This window comes from Orussus abietinus, unplaced genomic scaffold, assembly GCF_000612105.2.
Source record: "Orussus abietinus isolate OABI.00-Male unplaced genomic scaffold, Oabi_2.0 scaffold223, whole genome shotgun sequence".
Classification (NCBI taxonomy): Eukaryota; Metazoa; Arthropoda; class Insecta; order Hymenoptera; family Orussidae; genus Orussus; species Orussus abietinus.
In genome coordinates, this window is record NW_019394382.1 from 18,770 (window position 1) to 36,684 (window position 17,915).

Here is a 17,915-nt window from a genome sequence, read left to right on the forward strand (position 1 = left end):
TATACAATTATTGAAGGCTCTAATATGAGATACGAAAGGGTCAGGATAATTGTACGACAATTTTGAACACTCCGGTAATCGGTAAACTCGTATTTGAACGGGATAAAGATAGAAAAAAGTGTCTTATGCGCCTCTATGCTAAAAAAATGGGAATACGAGGTCTCGGGGTGAAAATTTATGAATTACGAAGCGAAGGTCCACCGGCGTCGCCGAATACGAGGAGAGGACGATGATCCGCCTGAAGATTGATAATTGAAACTAAATTAATGCTTATGGCTGCGGCGAATGATAACAGACGTCGAAACCAAAATGCGTAGAAAAAAGAAACGGAAAGTACGAGCCGGTAATTATTGTAGGCGCATACAATGCAAAAGAAGCTGCACCGATTCCAAGGTCCGAGGTGAACGCATGGATGCGTTTTGAACGGCTATGTGAACCTGGAATCTAGTTTGAGGCACAAACGAAATTAACAGGCTTATTGGAATGTTTCTGTGATATGGTTTCTGTCATGTTGAGTTTTGTTTGTGGCATTTTTTTTTTTTTACAAGACCAGAGCTGTTCAAATAGATGAACAAAAAAATGACACGAACGAAACTCAACATGGCACAAACCTCTACATTATTAGAACATTCCAATCGACCTGTTAATTTTGTTTGTGCCTCAAACTGGACTCCAGGTTCACGCAGCCGTTTTGAACGGCGCGCCATTTTCGACGCATGCGCGAATGCCGGAACATCGGTCTATGTAATCGCCATACCGTTTCGTGGGGTATCGGTTATTCAATTGGTATCAGAGAGATCGGTGGATGAGCCCTTCGATCGGAACCTTGGCCTATACCTGACGCGCACTGCGTGGCGTCGCGACGCACACGGCGCGTCCGACCTACGCCTTAATACATCCTCATTACCGCGCGGCCTCGCCTCCCTCTATGCGGCTTCGCTAATATACGCGCATTTTTATAACATTCTATTAATCCGACTTTGGCCGCCCTCCCGTTACGGCGGCGTCTCGCTCCGGCTTTTATCCGCCTCGAAAACCGGCCGCGGAAATGCCCCGGAAAATTGCCAACGAGAGGCCGGCTAGACTGCATTTTTTAATGTCCATAAAGCTGGCACTTAAGCGCAATGCAATGAAATAGCAAGAAATTAGCAATAAATTCTGCAACCAATTTTATTGATTTGTGCTAAAGTGGCAAAGGCAGATTTATGCACATCATTTTTTACGCCCGGCGAGAGTCGCAATGCAATGAAATAGCAAGAAATTAGGAATAAATTCTGCAACAAATTTTATTGATTTGTGCTACAGTGGCAATGACAGCTTTATGCACATCATTTTTTACGTCCGGTGAGAGTCGACTTTTTCTTCACCCTCGGCATTGGTATTCCGCTAAATACGGCGGTACCGTTCATAGGTAACTGTTCGTCATAGCTGCGCACCGTCGTCGCGACGCTTCGCTCGATCATGCATCGCGACTACGATTTATGGAAGGTGATAAGAGCAACGACGATCGACATGGTGCACTCCTTTGCCGAGGAAATGAAATCCAACCCGTAGTTTTGTTCAGGGTTGGCAAAATTTCGCCTATTTTCGGGGATAAACGGCGATTTTTTTCCCGGTTTTTGTCCAGTAAATGAAATGCATTACCTGAAACCCACTCGGTTTGCCAACCCTGGTTTTGTTACCGTGGCAAGGCGAGCAAAGCACGAGTTGAGTTTCCGATTACTCTCTCTCTTTCTCCCTCCCTCTCCTTCTATTTCTCCGTTGAATTTCTTGCCGACGAGCCGATAAATTTCACCTGGGGCGACGAAAAGAGAATTTTTTGCCAGCGACTCGCGCCGATGTCGCTTTATGCCGCGCGGCTGAGCGAAACGCAGCGGCCAGGTACGGCCGTTCCGCAATGGTTAATGGCGGCGGAGTGGATACCGAGGCCTTATCCGAATTCGTCAAAAGTTGCATCCAGGGTATACTGGCTCCGTACTAACTCCGCCCCACGGTTGCTTATTACAGCGACACGTATTTTTCTTTTATCTGCTATTAAACACTTTAAGGGGGTGGAACCACCATCCAAAGTAAGGTCTGTGAGGGATGGCTCACCCCTTAATTTTTTATTTGTTTAAATTGAGAAATTTATATTTTCCGTTTTTCGTTATGAGAAAGCTTTTTCCAGGTGGATTGGTTAAAAAGATATTACGTTCTTGTGGGTGAAACTGCCAAACCGCCCCTTGACGTGCCTTACTTTGGATGGTGGTTTCACACCCTTAAAGTGTTTAATGGCAGATAAAAAGAAATACGTGTCGCTTAGTTTTCAGTCTACTATAACTTATTATAAAAAAGATGAAATCGAATAGATCGACCTGGTTTTAATTGGGAAAATTATATTTTTCGTTTCTTGTTATGAGAAAGCGTTTTTCAGGGGGATTGGTTAAAAAGATATTACGTTCTTGTGGGTGAAACTGCCAAACCGCCCCTTGACGTGCCTTACTTTGGATGGTGTTTTCACCCCCTTAAAGTGTTTAATGGCAGATAAAAAAAAATACGTGTCGCTTAGTTTTCAGTCTACTATAACATATTATAAAAGAAATGAAATCGGAGAGATCGATCTGGGATACCTTCCTTGTAAGTCAAAGGTGAACCGACGAGGGTCGCGGAAAATCGGTGAGAAGGCGAAGTCGAATACGTCTCCGGAGTTCGTAACCGGGGTAGGAACCGAAGGGACGCACCCTCTGGTTTCCCGCCCTCGGCCCCGTCGCCCCCTCGTCGCGACAGGTAGTACTTCTCCGTACTTCCCTGTACTTCGTTCTCCCGAAGTGTGCCACTCCGGACCTCCACTTTTCACTCCCGGGTCGCGGTGCGGGGATTTCCGCGGAGGGGGAGCACCCGGAAAAAGAGTGTCGGCGTTCCGCGACTGCGGAACGAGTCTTCCGCACGGTGCCCGCCTGCGGTTCAAGGGTCTCCGCCAGTGGTTCTTAACCCTTTTCGACTTACGAAATACACTTTTGATTGCCAGGGAAATTTGCCCGCCACCCGTACGTAATTCAATTAACCACCAAACGTAATTCTAAATTAATCGATCGAAATCGTTTAGTTAAGGTGATATGAAATGTGTGATATGTACGTAACGAAAAGTGAAAATATTTATAAAACCTTTCCCCAAACTCGGTGCACCGAATTATCTGAAACTTTGACACGGAATTATGGTGGCCCTAAGGAATAACGCGCTGCTCGTGAAGTTTCTTTTTTTTTCGAAAGACATTTTGTATTTATCATATCTCGGACAGGATCCGAAGAAAGATATATTTTTTTTTATTCGAAAAAGCGTGTTCTTCCTTAGAGCCTCCATAATCACGTGTTAAAGTTTCAGATCATTTGGGGCACCCAATATGGAGAAATGTTTTATAAATATTTTCACTTTTTGGTATGTATATACACACTTTCATATCACCTTAAGGGGATGTGAAAGTGCCATCCGACAGGTCAATCGTTCATGAAACTTTTCTCCGAACTGGGTGTACCGTATAATTTCAACCAATATTAATTTGCCATTAATAATACTTTATCCAATATATGATATTAGTCATTACTCGAGGCCAATTTTGTCGACAAGACATAGCTCGCAAAATCATTTCCACTTGATAATAAATTTGCCATCACATGGGTTACAACCTTGGCGATTCTTACAACATCCATTTCATTGATAAGAAGAAATGTCTTTAGGAAGAAAGATTTAGAATGCCGCGATGAATTCAATTCGTTCAGGAATTAAAGTTTTCCCGCGGGGTGATTGAGAGCCACTGTCCGGCCAAAAGATCAGGAGTAAAATTTTCCGTCTTTCCCTTTTGCAGAAAAGTACACGGTAGAATCGCGCATTGAATCGTTAACTTCCGTCCGGGTGCGGGAACGAATGCGTTTTAGATCGCGGAGCCAATGGCGGAATAAGAAATCTCGGACGCGGAGTCTTTAGGAGATTTAATGATAAACGATGGTTCGAGGAGCTTCGTCATTCTCGTTTGCGGGCTCGTTAGGAACGAAACGATTCGAGTTCTCTTATCGTTGACCAGCCATCCATTGGAGGAGCCTCGGTGAGCCGTAATGGAGATTAACGCGGCCCACTGTACTCATTGAGCAAGCCGAGAGTCCCCTTTAAGCATTCCAAAAGGAACGATCTCTATGCGCTCATCGAGTAGGGATGGAAAATGGAATTTTCTTTCCCCGAACCGGTTCGCCGGTGTCAGTCACCTGCTTCCTTTTAGGTCTACCTTCTCTCTTTCTCTCTTGCCTCTCTCAAAGCGCCGGCGAGGTGTATAAATGCCGAGGTAAGATCGAGGGACGAAGGATACCTGACGGCGATTGTCGAAATTCTTAGGTTGGCTCGAAGGGAAAATTGCGAATGCCGAGTCGAGGTCCAGTCGGCAACTCATGGTGGATACGAAAAACCGCATTTTGCCCCATTTTCGATTGAGCGACTCTCGTTACGGTTATCAATTCGAGGATGTCATAAATCCGCGTGGAAAACCGAACTCTAGCTACACTGTTAAAAATACTCACTAAATTCATACACTTTTGGTACATAAGATTGCAGTAAAATGATAAAAAGCGAATTATTATACATTTATGACAAATCGAAATTCTTAGGTCGGCTCGAAGGGAAAATTGCGATCGCGAAGTCTAGCTCCGGTCGACAACTCGTGGCGGATACGAAAAACCGCATTTTGCCCCATTTTCGATTTCGGGCCTATCGTTACGGTTATCAATTCGAGGATGTCACAAATCCGCGTGGAAAACCGAACTCTAGCTACACTGTTAAAAATACTCACTAAATTCATACACTTTTGGTACATAAGATTGTGGTAAAATTATAAACTTAATTTCTGAAAGTTACTACAGTGTCCTAAATTGTCGTACAATTGTCCTGACCCTTTCGTTGCTGATATTAGAGCCTTCAGTAATTGTATATCTATCGAAATATGAGAGCTTTATGGAATATGAGTTAAAAAATGTTTTTCGAAGAGCAACAAATTAAAAATGATAATTCCTAGGTATTGGCGAGTCACGCGTCAAGGTTTCAGACGGTTCGATCCAATACCCTTAAAAAAGGTGTCTTATTCGGATCGACTGATTTGAGGGGGGTTGCTCTTCACCTTAATTAAAGATAAAGATAAAGGCGGGGGAGTAAGAGGGGTTTAGAAATAGCCTTAGAAATAGCGCGATTACAGTTGGAGGTGTCGAGCCGAAATTACACCCGGCGAGGAGGCGCGATTCGATGGAAGCCCCCTCGTTCCTCGGAACGGAACTGGACGTTGGCCTATATTCAGACGATATTTTTACCGGTGACTCGGCCGGCCCGGTCGATCCGCCGACGGTTCCGCGTCGTCGTCGCGGCAGAGGAGGAAAGAGGACCAACGCGACGTCCCGCCTTCTGGATTAGACGCCCTCGGTGCATATGTACACACCACGTGGCTGCATGCGCGGTGCATGTCGCGATGCGCCCGGGAGGGGACAACGAGGGCTTCCCTCCGAATGCGAGCGCGTTCCTCCGGGCGAGTCTTTTGAGTCTTTTGAGTCTCGATGAGTCTGGATCCGGAAGGGGCTTCTCAGACGACGAGGGCTCGCGATTCCTTCGAGGGCCGGCGATTCGGGTTTCGACAATCTCCCGGAAATTTGGAAAAGCTCCGGAAGAGGAAGCGGGAACGCTCGATCGCCCTTTTTGTGCCGGATTTTCGACGGAATCACGGCTCCGCGATAAGAACTGTATATGACTCGTTCCTTGGCGAGATAAATCGGTCTGCCAAGTTAGGGTCGTGAAAAAAAAAAAGACCACGACCTAAATTTGACAATGTCTGCACGGCTGGGACTGGTAACCATGACCGATTTCGCCTATCACTTCCCTAGTAGCACAAAATAATTGCCTTATATTTTCTACATATATAACGAATATCTGTAATGTCATTCTAGAAATTAAACTCGTGACAGGATTACTTCGAATTTAAAGAAAATTTTGTAGAACATGTGAATGGTTGTCGCGAGGGGCCATTCGCTTGGAAATCAGTAGAAATGATTTCCTTCATCGAGAACCGATTGCCTTTGATTTCATATGATAAACAATAATCAGATTCGGTAACAAGTGACGTCCGACCTTAAAATTGTGATAACGTCTCGGTGATTTTCAACGATTTCCAGTGATTTCCGCTCGCGATTTCCAGAATTGAAATCCATGATTTATATGATAAATAACGACTGAAATACGCTGGAATAAATTGTATTCAATATTTATTCGGAATTATGACAATGACGCCCCAGGCTGAACATCGCACATAGGGACTAGTTCCGTTTCGCGTATATGTATAATGATATATTTGGCGCGAAAATCTACCGAGTTTCTTAATTTATTTGTCTCTAGGAATTAATGAAATACTTCTATGACACTATTCAAAGAAACATTTCTTTGGTTAAATGAGCTTTCTGTTTTTCTTCTCAAGATAGAGTCGGAGACGAGGCACTAACGGAGAACAGACAATTTGCGCTTCGCGACGCAGAAACACTCCTCGCGTCCTCTTCCTCGAGTTTGCTTTTGTTATACTCGAAGCCTCTTGCTTTTTTATTACCTCGGGGACGTTACTCGTGTGCGTTGCTTCGCGAGAGGGAAGTCGGCGATGCGTATTTCGTGACGCGAACAAACGGTTTCGCAGCCTCCCGCAGAGTTTATCCTCTGCTTCATTCACCCTTCGCCTTCAAAGTGCGACGAGAAGGAAGCGGGAGAGAAGCGAATACCAGGAAATTAATTAAGTCGGTGTTTATTTTTTCCTTTCTCTTTTTTCAACCCGTTGAAATGAAATTTTACGCTAACACAGAGGCGGAAGGGAAATACGCGACAATAAAGCGCGCCATTATGGGAGCTTTTAAAGGAACGATGTCGCGGTTATTCCATTAGTCCTCGGAAAGAGAGAGAGAAATTCTTCACGCATTTCGTTTTGCTTCATTCGGATGAACAAGCTGGTCATCTTTTTTTTCCCCCTTAAAGAACTCGATATAAAAGGTGGAAAAAGTTCCCTGAAGTAAACCCGGCAATAAGTCAGTGGTAACAAATGTAAACAATATCCTGCGTTGGATTCAGGCAACGTAAAAGTCTTTAAATATTAAATTTAATTTCGAATGATAGGAGTCACGGGGTAAGATTGGATTTTTTTTTTGTATGTTAAATATCTAAACGAGGCTGCAGAAAATTACATGGACTTGACGAGCGCGGATGGGTATAGTATGTAATTATTGGGAATTTATTATTAAAATGGTGATCTAGGGAATGATCGGCAGCTTACGTTAATCGCGACACTGAAGCGTTTTCTTAAATTTAACGTAAGCGAAATGAGTTCAACATTGTCTCTGGTAATGGAAATAACGTGGGACGAAAATGAGCATCCTCATCCTGCTCAGCGAGCATTCCGAGCATTTTCATGACGACGACAATTGCATAATTCCCGCTTACACTTGAGAGAATAAGATCCAACTGTTGCTCAGCGGTGATCATTTAATAATTATATAGTAATCCTCCACGGTAGAAACGTCATTATACCTACGTGAAAACACTTACCCAGTTTCACGTGACCCAAATTTGTCCGATGTTTTTTCGAATCTCACCGAAAAACAAAAAACCGGCCGCAGTGGCTTAAATTGAAAAAAAGTCATGCATTGATCCACCGTGATAACTGGCCCGAGGTGCATTCGATAACGGCCATCTATGCATCGATAACTGATTTACTCCAATCGATTAGTCATTAGATACTCGTACAACAACAATCTGTATCATCTACATGACTGGCTAGCCACCGGAAATGCAGTTTATCGACCTCTGTTCTGGATCCTGGATTGTCGATCTTCATAATCCTTTATCGGAGCCGTGCTCTTTTTCTCACTTCTTTCGAAATCACATTTAAACCAGGTATCCGTGGGATTCGAGGAAGAGATGAGATTGAAAATAAAATAGGAGACAGAAAGTTGAGAAAAGCATTCCCAGACAGACAAAGTGATGCATAATTTGCATTAAATTCGGCTCATAAAGGATCATGAAATTAATGATGAACGTGTTGCTTACGAGCCCTAAGAAAATTATTAGTGAATCGATTTTCCGCATCATATGACGATCATGAATTTCTATCTGCGTTAAAAGCAAATTCGAAGGTAGGGTAACTCTGATAACGTATTAAATTAACCCGAGTCACGAATCTCGTACGTTCTTGATGGGCTAATTGTCCAACATTTCGGCTCGATCCTTCGTCACGGGGTTACAGGATTTCGTTTCATCCGGAAGGCGTGTTATTTCGTCCTGGAAGGTCCCTTTCCATCGTCGACTCGGGACTACACCAATGGGAGCACACCTTTCCAGATCGATTCTACTCGATTATTTAGCATCTACGCGGTATGTCCGGAGATGTTGCTCCATTACCGGGACGAGGGTGTTTCCTAGACGAGTAGGCGAGCGAGAGGAAGTGCCGTTCTTCGTATTCGAGCGTAATGACGGCTCAAATGTGCCTCATAAGCGCCGATCCGATGATATTGCGCCTGCTGGTCATGCACGTCGAGTCGACGGCAGAATCGACCCGGTCGATATCAGGGTGCTCGCGTTACGTGCAGGATCGATACGAGCCTTCACCAGAACGAGGTGGCCGATATTGCCGGAAATCCGCGGGTACGAGGGCTAAAAATCCTTAGACTGTTTCCCCAAAGACGCCGTTCCCCTACCTTACATAGGTACACCGATAGAAATCGCTCTTTTAAATCCAGTAGGGTAAAGTACGGATAGATCTTTCAGATGAAAGAACTTTACGTTTCACATTTATAAACATTTACCCGTAAGATTTTTCTCACCTCAAAGGAACTGTCGTGAAAATATAAAACTGACACCTAAGGTAATATATTTACATTATTTTTACTTCATTAATATGAGAAATAAAGACCTCCAACGATTTCCTAGACTCTTTCTTGTAACGTTTCTTTTTACTTTTATGTAAAATGTAATGCCGAATATTTCATGGGAATGTATTCGCTTGCGAAAAAAAAAAACAAAAAAAAAAACAAAAAGAAAAAACCATATGAGCTCGATAAAGGGATGGCAACGATTTCCGAGGCCGTGGATTCGCCGTCGCATAAACTGTCGTGGATCGAACATTCGATGAATACTTTTCCGATGGGATGGTTCGATGGGAACTTAGGCCATATATATCTAGACCTCGCATTTGACCTCCCACTCCCAGATTTTCAGTAAGCAGAATGGCTTTAACCGTGTGGGTGAGTCGTCGGGACACGTGGTATGTATGTACGTACATTCGTTTGTCACTTCCACTCCAAGGCGGTCTACATAAATATATGGTCTAAAATCTGATTGGATCCAAGTACTGTCGGCACACGTGGTCCATGTGGTACTCGAGTTTACCCCTTTCACTACTATGCGAGGTCTAGATATTTATCGTCTAAGGATGCGAACGGAGGTGTCCCAGTGCACCGGCGGCCATCTTTGTTTCCGTGGAGATGGGTCGGTGTACCCCGTAGTCCGAGTACTCCTCGCGACCTCGACTCGGAGCTTCCAAGGTGAGTATGTAGCTCGAGTGACGTCAGTTATCCAAGGTCGGGTGATGAACCGAACCACGATGGTTCTCCCTCTTCGTCGCCTTCGACCTCGTGCCTCGCCTTGGTCGCTCTTTCTGCCCTCGGGTTTCCTCTTCTCTTCGGCCCAAAAGACCGCGGGACGGAGAGGGAAATGGACGCCGGAAGGGAGAAGCATTTTACTCGATCGCTCGAGATAAGATAAAGCTATCCTAAACGCGATTTGGGAAATGCACGAAGACACCTCGATGACTTAATATTGCGGTGCACCGGTAAAACATATGGTAATCTATAATAACGTTGGAAGTTTTGTTCAATCGCTCGAAATATGATAAAGCTATCCTAAACGCGATTTACGAATTGCACAAAAATGCATCGATGGCTTAATATTGCGGTGCACCGGTAAAAAATATGGTAATCTATAACGTTGGAAGTTTTATTCAGACTTGGTATATATCAATTTTATAATTTATTTTCATATGAGAATTTAATATATGTTTTGCTTTATTTTATTTCGATCGCTCGAGTTACGATAAAGCTCTCCTAAACGCGATTTGCGAAATGCATGAAGACGCCTCGATAACTTAATATTGCGGTGCACCGGTAAAAAATATGGTAATCTATAATAACGTTGAAAGTTTTGTTCAATCGCTCGAAATAAGATAAAGCTATCCTAAACGCGATTTGCGAAATGCACAACGATAATTTTGTATGCAAATTGGCAATATTAATTATACAAAATTAACGGAATAACTATTTAGATGGATGTTTTTCAGTTTTAACAAGTGACTACCTCCCCCGCTATCGCTCTTCCGATTTATCTGTTTGGTAGATTAATTATTACATATACTAATGTAAAACTAAGGCTTTATTATTATTTTTAACTAGAATTTTCTTTCCAAGCGAATGAGAAACTGATAACACGAAATTTGAAAGCATTGACCTTCCGATGTTAAATGTCAGTATGTAAATAACAAAACTTCTAAAAAATGAAAAAAAAAGTTGATAGATTTACGAGTTATAAATAAATCCCTTGTGTACAAAGAAACGGGGCGTTATTAAATTTTGTCAGAATTTTGAAAAATATCGATATACGAGTAGCTTCAAAGTCGCATAGTGTTACAGATCATGATGCAACTAAGTGCACCCCGTCATGCACATAAATGCAGGAGAAATCATAGGAGTCCGAGACTTCCATATGCGTTTAGGAAGAGAGAGTTTGGTCGATACGTACGTACAGTGGGAGACATGAATGCCTTCCCAGCAGATATGGAATCGCCAATGCATGATGGGAGGGCATTCGTGTTCACCAGTGTACATAACCTCTTCCCCGACTCCGATTGGCCGGTGCAGAGGACACGGGTCACTCGTCTCGACTTCTCGATCGAGCTTTATCGACTCCCGATCGGTGGGCCGCGTTTCTCTCTCTGGTATTTCCCGGCCAGCCGAATTAAATTCCACTTGACTCGGAATTCATCCGGATAAGAGGCAAGAGTGACCGAACTTTCAACGACAAGTTCGCCAACGAATACGGTCGATCGGGTTTTACTATACATACCTCTAGAGACGCTACTCACTCCATGGAACGTTTTTACCTTTACTGTCGACAATATTTAAAAACAGTCGATATATATATACACACATTTTCTTGGACTTTTTATACAAACTCGTGTTTTTTAACGTCGAATTTTGCGTTGCTTCCACTTTTTCCCTTCGCGGAATCCGCGCCGTCCACCATCGAAAAATTCTAATAAATTCTAGCCCCCCAAATATTGATGCCCGTACGAAAAACATGGTCGAGAAAAGTTATCTGGAAAACGTAAATTTCATATTAATTGAAATTTCATCGGAAGGAATTTCCTTAACCCTTTGAGCGCTAAGCAGTTTCGACATATGGGTGAATTTCCTTAGACCGTGCGCGCGGTATTGGACCAAACGTCGGACGCACATATGCGTCGACAGCGCTCAAAGGGTTAAACTCCACGAGGTAATCTCGCAGCTGCCCCTAACCAAGCGTCTTCTCTTTCCAGGTGAGGCCTAGAGGGGAAGATGATGGCCATCGCGTCCCGGTCTCATCGTCGATCGCTGGATCTCGATCTCGACGACTCCTCGTAGACCCGGAGGAAGCGATCTCGGTGATGCTGTGGACCTCCCGCGAAGAAGTCCCGAATCTCGAGAAGGACGTCGCGGTGGTCCCGGTCGACGGGAAATCGGGAGTTCGGCAAACGAGGCTTCGGGAAGCTCGAAAGCGACGGAGAGGTCTCGAGGAGCATGGCCGGCTCGCCCTGATCGAGGCCAACCTCCTCGGCCGAGGTGGACGCGAAACGCGCGATGCCACCGGAAGTCTGCACCTACGAGCCACTCCACGTAATTAGATAGCCCGCTCGTAACTATTATGACGGAATATCTGGATCCGCACTTCGTCCGGGCACTCTGTCGCGATCCAGACAGACGAACGCTTCAGGTGAGCTTTTCAGGGCCTCCACCCAGGCGAACTCCGACTCCCTTCGACTCTTTTCAGGAGCCCTTCCCCCTGGCGTCGCCCCCGACCCCGACCTCCTCGATCGCTCGGCTTTGCCACCCGGGGGCCGTTTGCCCCCAGCGACCCCGCTAATTAGCGATTACGCGGATCACGAGCGTGCTCCAATCTGTCGCTGGTTCACGCTACAGGGTACCTCGAATCGCAAGCAGCGTTTCCTGGATCGATCGATCGGCGATTCGGCCTCGGATAGTAGGGACACTCTAGAGAAGAAAAGGGGTCTTCGAATCTACCGATCTGGAGATATTAATTTTTTTTATTGTACTTTCTGATAGTCCAAGTTTCCAAAACTGTGTGTCTGCAATAGGATTTCGATAGATGCCGAATCGTGCACGGGATTTCCTGTCCGGATCGATCGGCGATCCGGGCGAAGTAGAGGTAGGTACTCTTAGGTGCGTGTACCTGGCACTCCTTTACTAAATTCAAATTTCTCCATCTTAACATTTTGTGCTCTTTATGTTGGCTGATTACGCGCTACATTCGCTAATTTTCTCCTGGTTCGGTTTTTGGAAGAGAGCACAAAATGTTATGATAGAGAAATTTGAATTTTGTATAGATGAGGGTACTAGCTACACAGTAGTCTTGAATCTAGGGGATTACCAATATATGGATAACAATATATGGATATAGATACATATATCCAGATATTATTATCCATCCAATGACTCTTTCATATCATCTTAAACTCATTGCATTACGTGGTCGAACGTGCTCGAGAAATTGATGCTTCGTAGGAACGGTAATGCGGTAGATTATCGGGTTAGGGATGAGCAGCGAGGTCGACAATGATGATCGTATGAATGCGTTTCGCTGGTAATGCGGTTTGGCTTAGGGCGCGTCGAGATAGATGACTTCTGTATCGGATACCTCAGTGACGTATCAATCGCAAACGAGGGTACTCTGAATGCATTTGCTCGTATCCATTATCATAATTGTATCAAATCTAGAGGTTCGATGTCAACAATTACGTTGATTGGGATGTGGACCTCGGAGCCTCGTAAGAATTGCAGATCTTTCTTTAGGTCCTGTTTATGTTTCAACGAAACTTGTTTGAAGCGCGATGCCGTGATCTTGCGCGATAATAGAGCAACTTCGTAATGCGAATAATTAGATACCTTTGGAATGCCTCGCGTGAGAACGATAGCCGCCTCCCCATGTCTTAGGCATGGAGGGTATATGTACTTCCTTTAAACGTTTTTTTAACTATGAAGGGTATATGTACTTCCTTTAAACGGTTTTTTAACTATGAAGGGTATATGTACTTTTAAAATGTTTTTTTTTTTTTAACTATGAAAGGTATATGTACTTCCTTTAAACGTTTTTTTTTAACTATGAAGGGTATGTGTACTTCCTTTAAGCGTTTTATTTAACTATGAAGGGTATATGTACTTCCTTTAAACGTTCTTTTAACTATGAACGAAATGGGACAACTAAAATATATGTGCGTTACTTCGAGGAAGTTAATTGAACGTTCATTAGAATAATGTTTTGTGAGAATATGTCATCCGTGAAGATTATCGTTTAAATTTATACCAGTAGCATCTCGAAATCTTTATAATAATCCGTTGTCATCACGAGTGTTTCCGGTTCCGGTATACATTCCTCGAAAGCGATCGACATAACGAAGCATTTTGAACGGCGTACCGAGTCGGCTCGAAGATGTATGGCCCGGCTCGGAGTATCTTCCAACGTCGGAGATTCGGGGCTGGTCTTGAATTACTTTCGCATAACCGCGACCGGATCACGTCATCAAGGCCGTCAAGGGGAGCGAGTTAACTTTCCTCGCAAAAATCCTTCCATCGGGTCTCCACCGTGTACGCGCACGTAGGCGCTGTTTATAAACAGCGGAGAGTCGATTGCGCCGCTCCTGCCCACCTTTGACTATAAAAGTACGGACTGCTGGTTACCAATTTCACCCAGATTGCCAGTACATCAATCGTGCACCAAAAATCTAATGATTTCCTATATCCCGGAGTCGTAATTTAACATCTCAACGAGACAGATTCGCGTTTAACTAAGGTTAAATAAAACACGTCGAGGAACTTGATCGACGTCGGTAAAGAAGATTTTTCTAAATACCTCCGTTGTCGATGTTGGTTTTTATATTGACAGCTGGGTCGATTTATATTGGGTATTATACTAAATGTCATACCCCACCTGTCGTTTTCGTAGATTAATTATAAAGAAATCTAAGTAAAACTCCAGAAATCCTCTGGATTCATGCTTTCCGAGGCCCTAATTGACTGCAGAGGAACCCCTTGCGCCATCTGTGATTTCCAGGTTAATTAAGTTTTCACTCCGAGACCTAGTATTCCCATCGTTTTAGCATAGAACAGCATAGGACACTTTCTTTCCCTTTATCCTATTTTAATTCGAGTTTATCGATTACCGGAGTGTTCTTAATTGCCGTAAAATTGTCCTGACCCTTTCGATTCTCGTATCGGAGCCTAGTAGTTTATTACGTAGCAGTCTCTCGGAAAAGAATTTTCCCTCGGGAAGAATGGCCGCGGTTTCGCACGAAACTCAGCCGAGAGAAGGGGTCTCTCTCTTACCTTTTCCCAGCACTGAAATCCACGCTACGCATTTCCTTACCCTACTTACACCTACGTACTCCCGCTCTCGTTGCGCGCTAGTGCCACGCAAAAGTCTCGAAACTTCCACGTGGTATGCTTTTATCCGAGATTTCATTTCAATTGCAGGACCTGCAGATCATTTACTACGGATTGCTGGGACTGGAAGCCCTCAGGCCTTGTCGGGACTCCGTTCTTCGCGGGCTTTGCAAGATCGTGCGCTACGAGAGGCACAATGCCAACCACGTGCTCTACTAGTGAGTATACCTAACGTGATAAGGGTCGATAGTTTCGCCGACATCACCTTTCCTCGGGACGATCAGAAGTCAAGGTGATATGACAATGTAATATATACGTACCGAGAAGTCAACATATTTCTAAAACTTTTCTCCAAACTGCATGCACCGAATTATCTGACACTAACACGTGATTATGGAGGCTCTAAGGAAGAACGTGAAATTTCATTCTTCGAACAAAATTTTCCATTTATCTCGGACAAGAAGCTAAGAAAGATATTTTTATTTCGATTTTATATATATATTTTTTTTTATAAATATTTTCACTTTTTGGTACGTGTATATCAAACTTTTGTATCACCTTAAGGCATGGAAGGGTATACAAATTGGACGCATTCCGTGCACACAGTCTTTTTTATGAAAGACGTTTAAATCGTTCGATAGACTCGTATAAAAATTGTATGATATATAGAGTCGGAGTCTTAGCATTTCTTGTCGATAGAAAGGTTCTGGTCGACAAATTGTGGTATTTCTCTAATTTGGAGGAAGGAGGATGTCGGTGAACTCGTGTGGTAAAAAGTCGCTTTGGCATTGCCTCGAGGGATAAGGGAACTTTTGATAAAATGAACAGTCGTGTCGGTACGAACATCTCGTCCCTCGATGGCGGAGAAGGATAGAAGAGCGCTGTGTTACCGACAGCTGGAACCGCAAACAGAGTTCTAGTTTATCGATAGCATTATCGTAGTTATGAAAAAGTCAGTCGCGCCCTCGAAAGGTAGCGCCAAGTCGCTTCTGTAAACGCATTTCAAATTTCCGGGCAATTCTATGATTTTCCTTCAAAATCCTTTTCCTTGCAATGTTTCTTTAGTTTTTGTCTCCGATGTAATTTTTGTAGACATCAGGAGTCACTTATATTACTCCTTAACGTAGACATGCTTTTATACGATTTTATTTGGTATCGCAAACACGAACACGTGGTCGCAATGACCACCTCAATTTTTTCACTGTAAAGTGCTAATAAGAGTTAAGTCGAATAAACATCAAATCTTTTAGGGAAGGTTGAGCATCGTAGTAATTGAATTAAATTAGTGAGGAGTATAGAGAAATTATATTACTAAAAAGTACGAGGAGAAAACGGGATAGGGAGGATGACTTGGTCTGCAAGTCGTTTACAGTTAAAGATTAAGTATGTTCCTCGCCGTAAAACTAGCTTAACATCTGCATTCGGAATTTTAACGTCTTCGGGTTCTTCCTCTATCATTAAGGTGATATGAAAGGGTTATTATATACATATATGAAACGTCAAAATATTTATAAAACCCTTCTGCAGCCTGGATGCACCGAATCGATGGAAACGTCAGCACACGATTTTACGTGTGCTCGATTCTATTCCGGGCAGCCAAGAAATTTTCATTTGAAAAATGAATTTTCACGAGCATCGCGTTCTTCCTTAGGGCATCCCCAATCTCAAGCTAAAGTGTCCATCGATTCGGTGCATCCAGCTCGAAGAGAAGTATAATAAATATTTTAACGTTTCACATATGTGCCCATAATTATGAAAGTGGTCTAAGTCATATATTTTTTGTTTCGAAATTACATTGAATTAATTTCGTTTGAAATAATATGGCGTGAAATAACTGATAAACTAATTTTTTTTTTAATTTTTACTTAGACCACTTTCATAATTATGGGCACATATATAGAATGACCCTTTAATATCACTTTGATCGGGACATAACCGAAGAAAAAAAAAAAAGGAGAAAAAAGTGTCATCGCATCTATTCGAGCGTCAAAGTTCCGGGAATAGCTTCGGGTCGCTCGCAGAAATGGGAATCGCATATTAATAATTAAGATCGCTGGTTCGTCGTGACTCATAATTTACGGCGGGGTCCGATTCCTTGAATAAATTTGAAAGGGCGATATTATCGACGGGCTCGATACGAATAAGAGATATTCATAGATCATGGCATTGGCAGAGGTAAGACTAAACCAGACGCCGTTACGCTCGGCCGGTGCCAGCGATACCTCTTGATTTACCGAAGGATAAACCGAATTGTCTGGAGATTTCCCTATCCCTTCTCGATTCCATAGGCTCGCATGTAAATCGTATCATCCCCTGGGCCGATGTAAGATCGCCGTCCCGGCGATCGTGATCCTCTTTTCTAACGGCGGTGGAAGCTTCCGGTACGTGCACCGGGTAGAAAGGCCGCACCGTAACTCCTAGTTTGCCGCGTGGCATTCCATCGTCGCTCCTTTGCCTCCTCTTAGGGTTCTTTCTACGAGATCGCGAGCTGGTCGGGATTTACGACGGCACTCGGCCTGATACGATTCGACGTGCAACGGTGCTCGGTTTCCTGCCCCGGAAAAGGGAGAAAATCGTCCGCCGTGTTTTTTTATTTTCCATTCGATTTTCCGACTCGGATCCAGTTAAGACGATAAAAAGCGGGATCTGGGATTTTCAAGTTTTCATTAAGACATTCGCGACCGCTGACGTGAATTCACGTCTTTACATGTTCTATTCCTGGTTGCCGCTGACGTGAATTCACGTCATTTTAAATACTATTCTTGATTGCCGCTGACGTGAATTCACGTCATTTTAAATTCTACTCCTGATTGCCGCTGACGTGAATCACGTCCATGACGATACACGATACAAGTTTGAGGCAACCAGTTTCAGAATTTCATTATTTTCCCCGGTACTCGGTATTTCAAACGGAAATAATTTGCCGGTCGCGAATGTGTTAAGAGGGTATGGAAGGGGCTGAGAAATTTAATCGACGTCGATAAAGTTAAATTCATCTATACCCTTTTTGGGGGTAATGCCGATTTGAATACTAATTAGATATCGATCGAAATATCAGAGCTCGACGCCATGTTGCTTCTGGTCTGGGCTAATTGTAAGTTGAAACAAAATTCTTCTTAAAAAATTAAAATTTCAAAGTGCTAGGATAATTTTTAGGTGGTTACAAGTTTCGT

General features: G+C 43.5%; 1 protein-coding gene across 8 annotated transcripts in view; it reads left to right on the top strand.

Annotated features, from left to right (window-relative positions):
• Positions 1 to 17,915, top strand: part of LOC105702741 (rap guanine nucleotide exchange factor 6) — a 142,432-nt gene that overhangs the window by 15,015 nt on the left and 109,502 nt on the right. For all 8 annotated transcript variants that reach the window (XM_012430544.2, XM_012430549.1, XM_012430552.1 and 5 more), the window contains exons 2-3: positions 11,625 to 12,058; positions 14,833 to 14,960. In XM_012430544.2, coding sequence (XP_012285967.1) covers positions 11,990 to 12,058; positions 14,833 to 14,960 — 197 coding nt within the window. In that variant the 5' untranslated portion in view covers positions 11,625 to 11,989. The remainder of the gene's footprint in view (positions 1 to 11,624; positions 12,059 to 14,832; positions 14,961 to 17,915) is intronic.